At 41.1% G+C, this 11281-nt stretch overlaps 1 protein-coding gene across 1 annotated transcript in view; it reads left to right on the top strand.

Moving 5' to 3' along the window:
- Positions 1-966: 966 nt before the first annotated feature.
- The window catches only part of ACADL (acyl-CoA dehydrogenase long chain), a 54626-nt gene continuing 44311 nt past the window's right edge, over positions 967-11281 (top strand). The window contains exons 1-4 of the mRNA XM_044670728.1: positions 967-1091; positions 5738-5893; positions 6869-7006; positions 7803-7967. Coding sequence (XP_044526663.1) covers positions 967-1091; positions 5738-5893; positions 6869-7006; positions 7803-7967 — 584 coding nt within the window. The remainder of the gene's footprint in view (positions 1092-5737; positions 5894-6868; positions 7007-7802; positions 7968-11281) is intronic.

Genomic DNA, 11281 nt, shown 5'->3' with positions numbered 1-11281 from the left:
TTCACAGTTGTTCATTGTAAAGTATTCCTGTACAAGTACAATGTTCTGTTTCTGCTTATTTCACTCTGCTTCACCTCACGGAAATCTTTTCAGGTTTTTCTGTGCTCCTTCTCTTGTAATTTCTTACACCACAATAGTATTCCATTACAATCATATACTATAACTTATTCAACCATTCCCCAATTGATGGGTATCCCCTCACTTTCCAAATCTTAACTCCCCTAAAAATAGCTGCTCTAAATATTTTGTACATATAATTCCTTCTTTTTTTAACCTCTTTTCTTTCCTTTTCTTCCCTTCCTTCCTTCCTTCCTTCCTTCCTTCCTCCCTCCCTCCCTTCCTTTTCTTTCCTTTTCTTTTTTTTTTTGTGTGTGTTAGCTGGTTCTTGAGGGAGACTTAGAACTGGCAAATAACTAAACAAAGAAATGAATGAATGAATGGATTAATGAATAAATGAATGAATGAATAAACAAATAAGCAAGCAAATAAATAAATGGGTGAACAAGTACATAAATAAATGTGAATGAGTGAGTAGATAGATAGATAGATAGATAGATAGATAGATAGATAGATAGATAGATAGATAGATAGATAGATAAATGAATGAAAGACCTTGTATTAAGGAGGACCTGTTTCAGGAAAGATCTTATCTTTCTGCTATTTAATACGAAATTGGAACCACTGAAGGCAATCCTGTAAGGGGCGTTGGGTTTTACGGACGTGATACTGGGGCCTCGAGGAGGCCGGAGAGCAGGGACCCCAGAGCTCAGGATGTGGCTTGGGGAATCAGGTTGGTTTTCCTGGGATGGCTGGGTGGAGCGGTGCAGGGGACGGGGTCCTCGGGACGGATCCCGGCTGGTCGCTAGAGGGCGCCTCGGTTCGCACCCCGCCCAGCGGGGGACAGGATAAGAGCGCTTCGAGGTCGGCCTTTCTCTGAGAACTCTTCAGCGCAACTTAAACCTGACCATGACCTCTCGGCTGTTCTGCAGGTCCCTCCGAGCTTGGAGCCGCCAGACCACACAGTCTTTGCTCCGCCCCGTCCCGAATACTAGGCGAGTGCCTTGCCAAGGCCTGTCTGGGGGCGGGGGTAGGTGAGGAGAAGTTGAAGGGGGGGGTGGGAATCGCAGCCCCTCGGAAAAGGGAAGTTTGTGGGATCCCGTCTTTAGTGCGGAGCAATGCCTGAGCATTGGGCACTACTCGGGACCAACCGCCCTCTACCCATCCCCGCCGGGGCGCGAGTGACTTTCCTAGCGTGGGCAGCGGGGAGAGCTTTGCCCCCCGCCATCTCCGCGCCAGCTGTGGGGCCGCGCGCTCCGCTCCTAGCGGGAGGCAGTGTCGGGTGGTCGCCGCTCCGCTTGAGGAAGCGGCTCTGACAGTGTAGATGTCTGTCCCTTTCTCCAGCTGTAGAGCAGGAACCAGACCCCACCCCCCACCCCCCCTCTGGGGGCACGGCCCGTCGGGAAGTTGAACTTTGGCCTCCTTTCCCCAACTTGGAAGAGCCTCAGTCGAGACGTGAACTTTGGCCTCCTTTCCTGCGGACCGCGGTCATGAATTCTGGCTTCCTTTGTCAGTGACCGAAGCCTGGGGGCCAAGCTTCCCTTTGCCCAGCCGCTGCTAAATGTAGCTCTTTTGGGCCGCCTCCGGGCAAAAGCCGCCTTCGTGGCTGGGGGGCTTGGGGGCCCGGGTCCTCTCGCAGCTCGGAGCAGGACGGAGCGCCTGCAGCCTCTTGGAGCCCCAAAGCGGGAGGGATGCCTCAAATGGAGAAGAGCCTTAGGCTGCCCCAAAGGATGGTGAGCCACGTAGTAGGCGCTGAAACTGTGTTCTGCCTGACTGCCTACCGATCGTGGCTTGGCTCTGAGGGGGTGAGTGGGGATCCCTGTAGGAGGAAACCCGGGGCCTCCCTAGGGGAATGCCCTGAGGGAAGCGTGGTTTTTATCAACCCATCTAAATACCCAGCTGTTCTCAAACTCTTTGCCTTACTTTCTTTAAATTATGGAGGTTCCCCCCCCCAAAAAAAAAAAAAAAGAAAAAGACTTTTTTGTTTATGACGGCAATGACTGTCAATCTTTTCTGTATCAGATGTGAAAATAACCTCATCTCTCCCCTCCAAAGCCCCCAGAGGCTGCTTTGGGAGCCGCTACCATTGGGCCTTCTTTCTATAGTCAGACAGTGTAACATCCTACGGAAGGGCTCTCTGGGCCCCGCTTACACTCAAATGTAGAATTCACTAGACCTGGCTTTTAGGTGAACGAGGTATCCCACTTGTTCTTGTTCCTGAGAGTGCTGGGTAAGGTCAGGTATTATTTCATTCCCGTGTCTTTTTTTTACCTTTACTTTCTGTCCAAGTAACAAATGTGAGGCAGAGGGACAAGGGCCAGATGAAGGGGTTAAATCACTTGCCTAAGGTCATACAGCTTAGAAAGTGCTCAAATCAAACTTGAACCCAGATCCTTCTGACTCTAGGCCTGGTGCTCTATCTATCCACTGGGCTACCTAACTGCCCCATCATTCTCATCTTTTTGAGAAGGTTCCATGAGGAGGAATTAATAATAATGGTTTATTATTCTGAGGTGAGTTCTATTCAGTCTGGAAGTTTTTGAAAATGGTTGTATCTTATCTAGCTTTTCATGACCCTCTTTGGAGTTTTCTTAGCAAACATACTGGAACGGTTTCCCATTACCCTCTCCAAATCTTTTTACAGATGAGGAAACTGAGGCAAACGGGATTCATTGACTTTTCCAGGATCACATAGCTAATACAAGTCTGACGCCAAATTTGAACTCGGGTCTTCCTGACTCCAAACTCAGCACTCCATCACTGAGCCACCCACTTGCCCCTGTGCCTGGAAAACATTTCCTTTTTCAGTTTTTCAGAATCTTGCACTTCCTCTCCTGATATGCTTATCACAGTACCTGGCACTTAGTAGGCTTGATTGATTCACTGATGGCCCTAGCTTCTTTGTGCCTCCTACTTTATCTGGATTCTTCTCCTTTCTCTCATTTGTCACTGTTGTGTGCAGATGCAAAGCATGGAATCCCTGCAAAGGTACAGGGATAGCCTCACCCAGAATTGCACACAACAGTCCCTCACCATATTTTATCTAGTATTATACTTCTTTTTGTGGTATTCCCTTGTTCTCTGAGGGCAGGACTTATTAGTTTGGGGGTCTCTGGATCCTCTGGACCTTTCAGAGGCACTTGGGTCTCTCTGTAGTCTTTGGACCTTCAGAGGCTTTTGGGGGGGTCTCTATCTTCTGAGCCTTGAGAGGCATTTGGGGTTCTATGTAGTCTCTGTTCCTTGAGAGGCATTTGGGGGTCTCTGTATTGTATAGATCTTTAGAGGCATTTTGGGGTCTTTGTAGTCTCTGGACCTTGAAAGGCATTTGGGGGTCTCTGTGACTTCTGTTCCTTGAGAGGTATTTGGGGGTCTCTGTTACCTCTATTCCTTGAGAAGCATTTGGGGGTCTTTGTATCCTCTGGGCCTACAGAGGCATTTCGGAATCTCTGTATCCTCCAGATCAGTGGTTCCCAAACTTTTTTGGCCTACCACCCCCTTTCCAGAAAAAATATTACTTAGCCCCCTGGAAATTTTTTTTTTAATTTTAATAGCAATTAATAGGAAAGATAAATGCACCTGTGGTCATCACTATCCCCCTGGATTGCTGCAGCACCCACTAGGGGGCAGTGACGCCCACTTTGGGAATCACTGCTCTAGATCTTTAGAGGCATTTTGGGGTCTTTGTAGTCTCTGGACCTTGAGAGGCATTTGGGATTCTCTGTAGTCTGTTCCATGAAAGGCATTTGGGGTCTCTGTGACTTCTGTTCCTTGAGAGGCATTTGGGGATCTCCATTTCCTCTGGGCCTTTAGAGGCATTTGGGAATCTCTGTAGTCTCTGGGCCTTTAGAGGCATTTGGGGGTCTCTGTAGCCTCGGGACCTTGAGAGGCATTTCAGCACAGTGGACTGATTTCAAAGTCTTAGAAACCTGAAAGAAATGAAATGCACAAATGAGAAAGAATTTTTAAAAAGCTAAACCTTGGGATACAAATATACATACACGTGTGTGCGTGCCATGCAGGATCTTCTATTCTGATTGGAGAAAGACTCCTGGTGGAGAGTGGTGGCCCAAGAGGGAAGTTTTAGTCTAGGGAGTTCAAATTGGTTTATGTGACGCTACCTTTCTGCAAGTTATGGCACAACTGCTTTGATCATTGTTCCCACTGCAAGGGGAAGAAGTGATGAGGGAAATGGAGGGTGGGGAAGGTAAGAAAAAGGGTATTTGGACCTGGATCCTCCCCAATCCCAGCCTCAGACAGTTGTTAGCTTACGGATTTAAAATTCTCTGTGCACTCTCGAAGTAAAAAAAATAATAAATTGCCCAGGAGTAGCTGCTTTGGTTCGGAGAGGGGCTTGCTGCCTCAGAGAAAAGTCCCCTGTGCCAATGAAATCAGTAAATCCAGTCAGAAGCAAACAAATCTTCAGTGGCTTGCACAACATATAGTTGACTCTTACTTAAAATTAATTAAATTGATTTTTTTTTAAACTTTTACAGTCAGTGAATAAAGTTTAATAGGGTTACCCAATTATCTTGCAGAACTTGCTCTTCTCATCATGTAAATCAGCTGCTTTTTGCTTTCTTTACTTTGGGTGTAGCCTATGCAAACTTAGGTGTAGCAATTTTTAAAACATAGTTTCTTTCCTGGGGCAAAATTGGCCAGGTGCTTTAAGTTCATTTCTTAGAATGAAAAAGAGACATTTTCCCTTAGTCTCTCACATTAATTTTGTTGTCTCTTTCCCCTGACATGGGCAAAACTGCTCTCAGTTACCTTTGAATAGAAATCTGGCCTGAATCTTCTAGGAAGTCTGCCTTACAGTTCTCACCTTTTTATCTTTAAAACCTCCACTTATGTTCTTTTTTTTTCTTCCTAGATTTTTTTCTTCCTTTGATTTCATTGGTTTAGGGAACTCCCAGTGAGGAATCAGTTCCACTAGTGCAGAGGAGTTGCCCTTCCCCAGCAGTGTACAGGAACACAGAACGATTATTACACCCATCTCCATAAAATTTCAAAGGTGAACTTTGACATATCGGTCAGAAACTGACTTTATTATTTTTGAAAGTGATCCTACTAGTTTGGGCCCAGGTGCTCTGTAAAGTTCCTTTTCAAATCCTTTTCTCCCTTACTCTCCATCTCACTGCAAATCAGTCTATCTTATCTATCTTTTATCTCTCTCTCTGTATATAAATAAGTATCTATATATACATGTATGTATGTGTGTATTTAAATTTAGGTAAATAGATACTGTGGACTGAGTGCTAAACTTAGAATCAGGAAATGCTGAAATTCAAATTTTACTTTAGACACTTAAGCTGTGTGCCCCAGAGCCAGTCACTTAGCCTATGTTGGCCTGTTTCCTCATCTATAAAATGGGGATAACAAATAACATATATTTCCTACTATGGTAATGAGGATTAAATAAGATAGCAAATGTAAAGTGATTTACAAATCTTCAGTCACAATATAAATTCGAGTTTTTGTTAAGATTACATTTATTATTATCATTATATACCTACACATGGATCCCATCCAGCACATTATCTTTCTGTTTCTGAAGTGACTTTCCTGAAAAGGCATAACTTCTCATGGTTTAATGAAGCTGTGAATGCCTGTTTGGGGGGGGAAAGTCTCAGACTACATAAAGCAGATTTGCCAATGGGTTTTTGAAATGTTTTCTTTTTAGGTCCTCCCATGCAGGAGGGGAAGGTCGTCTAGAAAGTTCTTCTGCCAAAAGCTTCACAGATATTGGCATCAGAAGAATCTTCTCTTCGGACCATGACATCTTCAGGGAAAGTGTCCGGAAGTTCTTTCAAGAGGAAGTTATTCCATATCACACAGAGTAAATAAGATAATTTTTGCATATATTTGGAATGTCATGAATTTAGATGTGACTTGGGTATACTTTCCTTAAATGGGTCTATGTTATATGTTTTGGACCTATGTTACACAGTCATTTCGGAGTGTTGCCTGGCTGTTGGTTAGTACCCTGTTGTTGATGAAGAGCTAGACCAGAATTATTCAGTTTGGTTCAAAGATCTTTTGTGAGTTTGTTCTTATTGTTTTTCCACCATGTAAAAATCACTCTGATGGCTTTCTCCATCATTTATAAATGGTTTTCTTCTCTGCACAAGTTAATATAAATCTTCCCAGTTTACTCTGAAACCAATCTTTTTATCATTTTTTTATGTTGGCAGTGATATTCCATTATATCTTTTATTATGTTCTCCTGTTCCCGGAGCGATTAATAACTCTTCGTTTTCTAATAAATGATAAGAATCAGTGGGATTTTTTTTATCTAAGAAGGCAGTTAGCATATATACCACTAGCAGTTGTGTTAGTTAATTTAAGTCATAGATACAGGCCTGAATTTCTTAGTGTTCCATTTCTTGGAAGCCATGTTGTAGGCTCACTTGCCTTCCTTTTCTCTAGCTGAAAGGACAGTAGAACAGGATTCTTTGCTTTTTTTCCTGCCCTATCTCAAGCTTTGTCTCAAATCCTTCCTACTTTGGGACTACATCCTCTGATGCTCAACCTCCAGACAAAAGAATAGTACTTTATTTAATTAAAAGACTATCAGCAGGGTCAATCATTGCCTGTCTTTTCTATTGAGTGCTAGCCAGGCCTAACATGTCTATAGGAGAAGAGGAAAGAGAGGAGAGAAGGTGGGGGGGCAGGGAAGAATAGGGGAAGACAGCACCAGAGATTGTATAAGGTGTCAGCCAAGGAACAGATTGACTCCAATAGAAGATAAAGTAGAAGGTCTAATGATCTGGGGAATGGGAAGTTCTCTAATTCTTAACTCTTTGATTTGTAGGTGGGAAAAAGCTGGAGAGGTAAGTAGGGAACTTTGGGAAAAAGCAGGAAAACAAGGACTGTTGGGCATCAACATTGCAGAGAAATGTGGTGGTGTTGGTGGAGATGTGCTTTCCATGGCCGTTGCCTGGGAGGAACAGTAAGTGTTTGGACTGTATTTTTATTTACTAAGTATATTGATTGATATTTCTGTGATGAATATTAAATCCCAGTGTGCTAGAGCTGGAAAAGACCTTAGGCATCATTTATTGTAATTCCTTTATTTTCCTGATAAGGGAACTGAGACCCAAAAATGCTTTGTGACTTATCCATGGTCACTTGGTGATGAAGCTCTACCATTAACCTAGGGTTTCTGGCTCTCAGTTGAGTGCTTTTTACACTAGGCAGAACACATTGTCTCCTCATCTACTTACAGCCATTAATATCATTTCCTTTGAAATGAGAGCGCTCTGATTATATTACTTGACCATGGGGATGGGGAGAGGGCAGGGAAGGAGATGGTATCTTCTAAATTGTTCAAACTTTAGACAATGAAATTTGTTATCAAAAATATTTTAGTCAAGTATTCATGGAAATCCATTTATAAGACTGGCATTTGATCCTTAAAAATTATTTATATCAAAAATTTTATGAACAGAAGTAAAAACTAATATGGCCCAGTTATAGAGTGAGAAAGAATGGGATAACTGATGGATGACCAAATGATATCCACACAATAACTCGATATATGGAAGAACATTGGGTAATTCTAAATGGGTTATATTTTTCATAGTTGGAGGGAAGGACTCATGTGAGATCATAGATCCATCAAAATATTTTTTTAAATTAATATCAGAATCAAGCAACACTAGAAGACTTTAAAATTTTAAATATCTAGACTTTACATTTTTTCTCCTTATTTTTTTCCCTCCCTCTCTATCCTCATACTTTCCAAGAGCATACTCAAATTGTACAGGCCCAGGATTTGCTCTTCATTCAGACATTGCCATGCCCTATATTGCAAACTATGGGTCAGAAGAACAGATTAAACGATTTATCCCAGAGATGACTGCTGGCAAATGTATTGGGGCCATCGCTATGACGGAACCTGGGGCAGGAAGGTAAGCTATCAGACTTTGTCTGGACATTCTTAGCAGTCTTGCCAGAAGAGGACCTTTGTTTGTCAAGAATTTCAGGGCCTGTTTTAACAGGTTTGTTTAAGGAAAACAATTATACTTCGTATTATAAAATTTAAATTAATATCCAAAAGCTCCAAATATTATATTTTATAAGGTTTATTAATAATCACTTGAAGTAAAAGTAAAGCCAGCTTTCCCAACTGTATTTGTGGGAAAAGAGGGCAAGAGGTGGGGCTATACAAAACATGTATCCTCCCAACATTAGCACACAACGTGAGAAAGAACATGGGAAGCTGGGATTTAGAGTCCTGGGGAGCAAATCCTAATTACACAATCCCCTCTGTGATTCCATTGGGAAACAAGCATGTAGAAATCTCCCAGATTTACATGCATAGTTTCCATGAATCAGTTTACATAACCAACTTATATCTCTAAAGATCTTTAACAGAGGTACATACAATATTGTACTTTCTAAGGGGAAATTACAATAATCTGGGGATAAGAGGGAAATAAAAGAGAAAGAGAACAAAACCAATGATTGCTAGCCAATAAGGGGGAAGTCCCCTTTGACATAAGAGTGTACATTCAAAATAAATGCATTCAACCCCTCACAGTTCAATTCACCACATCCCAAAGTTCATTCTGGATCTTTTGGTGCAGTGCATGGTTTCTGCAGGCATCTCCATGGTCCCTTCTCCTAACATTTCACTTTCTTGATTTGGGAGGTAGCAAGTTTCTTATCCTAAAATTACTCTCAAACAAGAAAAATTTTTATAAATCTAGAATTTTATGACAATAATACAATCCCCCTAAGGAGGATATTGACCAACACATGGATTACCCAGGGATACATGGCTGAATTATGAGGTATATGAATCAATTGTCAAAAGAAAATCAAAAATATCAAAAAAGACAAATAAAAGAGAAAAAGTAACTTCTGGATGAAACATAAAATATCAATGTCTCATGTGTAAAAATTCTAAGTAAGGAAAAAATAAACCCATAACAGGTCCTTGAATCAAGGCCTGAGTAAAGTAATTTATGTCCCATAAGACTCTAGTAGCAATTATGCACTTACCCAATCAGCAACCAGGACTATAGAAAATTGCTATACTATAAAAGAGAGAGAAGGAACTAGATTTTGAAGGAGATGGGAAATAGCATTCCCTGGTCTGATTTTACCTTTGCTCTCAAGGATAGGGGAGCCAAAATGGCAGCCAAACTGAGGTACTTGGTAGAAGTCCAAATCTGGCACAAGGGAATCCTGGGTCTGACTTTGCAAATAGCCACTTCCTCAAACCCCAAAATAAGTTCAAGTCCGCTGTCTTGGCACCAAATCTCATCAATCCCACCAGGATTGGTTGGTCTCTTTGTCCTTGTACTCCTTGGCACTGTGTAGTGGCTCTTTTGTGATCCCTTCTCCTGGAATCAGACACAATTATTAATCAAGGTCCATAGTATTTAACAATCAATGGCAGGTTTCCATAGTCTAAAGCAGTGGTTCCCAAAGTGGGCACTACCGCCCCCTGGTGGGTACTGAAGCAATCCAGGGGAGTGGTGATGGCCACAGGTGCATTTATCTTTCCTATTAATTGCTATTAAAATTTTTAAAAAATTAATTTCCAGGGGGCTAAGTAATATTTTTTCTGGAAAGGGGGCAGTAGGCCAAAAAAGTTTGGGAACCACTGGTCTAAAGCTTTGGGGTATGCATTGACATTAGGGCTAATGGACATTTTAAACTTATCCTAGTGCAAAATCAAAAAACCATTAATACTGGTAACATGTGCTTCAAGTACAAAAAAATGAGAGAAGAAAGAAAACTCAAATACACTATTGCAACTACAAGGAAAAACAATGATAAAATTTTTAAAAAGATCAAAAATATATAGTTCACAATCAGCGACACACTGTGTTAGCCAAGGAGAGGCACAATAGAAAGATTTCTCACCCAAAAATGAGATACATTTCCTTTTTAACTTAGCCATGATCCACAGCATGAGTGCACGTGATTTTCACCAATTAACAGCTCTTTAAAACAGTAAACAACCAATGAATATTCAAAGAAGTACCAAAACCCCCCCAAATCACAAGAGCCTACTTAATGACAATAGCAAACAAACCTGCTATCATTAGGATTCACATGAGTTACTATGTCATTTTTAAAAAACCTTTGAAGCTCATGGATACTTGTCACAGGTTCTCCAGATCTAGCCTATCTTTCAACCTTGGAGAAGATATTTCTAACAAAGTCTATTACTGCCATCATTCCAAAATTTGGCAGGAGAAGCCAGAAAAAAAAAATCCTCTGTACTGCTGATGAAAACCTTTTGGATCTAAAATGTCACCAAGAATCTAGATCATTCTGGCAGAAGGGTAGAGTAAGCTGAAGAGTTACAAATATAAAAACCTGTCTAGGGGTTACAAAGCCCCATGGGAAAAACTAAAGAGATTATAATCCATCACAGGGTAACCAAGCCCCTTGGGAAACTTCCCTCCTCTGCTATGAGACTGTTATAGCCATAAAAGGCATGTCTTTATATGTCCCATCCATTGCAATGTGGAGGCGAGGATTACAATAGTGAAAATAATTTCTGATGTCTCATCCATTACATTTTTATAAATGTGGAGGTGGGGAATACAATAATATTGCACTTCATTTCAACTACTTAAAAGGACCCTTACTTCTTGTTACAAACAACTGAAAGGCAGGCAAATGATCAGCCAGAGATAGTGGTGCTACTAGATATCTGAAAATCACTTCTGAAGACCCTTTAAAATCAATAGAGATTTTCAGCTCATTAAATTCTCCAAAGATTGTATAAAGGTTCTGTCCAACTAGTTTGATGGAGTCCATCCATCATCATCTATATGACAATTAACAAAGTCAAAAAGGAACAAAAAGCCATTAAGGCAACATGTGACCTCAGTGGATCTACAGAAAGGCTTATCCCTTTTATCCAGGAGCCCCAAAGTGGGGCAGCTGGCAAAAAATTTAAAAAAATAATAATAATTTTTAAAAACTCAGCACGACGAAAAGCAGCTTATCAGCAGGAGCAAAATTTATCTTCTCCCTCTTTTACTCAAAAGCTTTCTTTAAAAAATTCAAGGATTCTATCTTCTGTAGTGACTCACCAAAAAATGTGAAATTTAAATTAATATCCAATAAGTCCAAGTATTTTATAAGATTTATTAATAATCACTTGAAGTAAAAGAAATGAAAAGACAAAAGTAAAAGTCTGAATAATGCCAGCTTTCCCAGCCACATTTTCAGGAAAAGAGAGTGAGAGACAGGGCTA

The sequence above is a fragment of the Gracilinanus agilis genome, chromosome 3, assembly GCF_016433145.1.
Source record: "Gracilinanus agilis isolate LMUSP501 chromosome 3, AgileGrace, whole genome shotgun sequence".
Taxonomy (NCBI): Eukaryota; Metazoa; Chordata; class Mammalia; order Didelphimorphia; family Didelphidae; genus Gracilinanus; species Gracilinanus agilis.
This window is presented reverse-complemented; position numbering and strand designations above follow the sequence as displayed.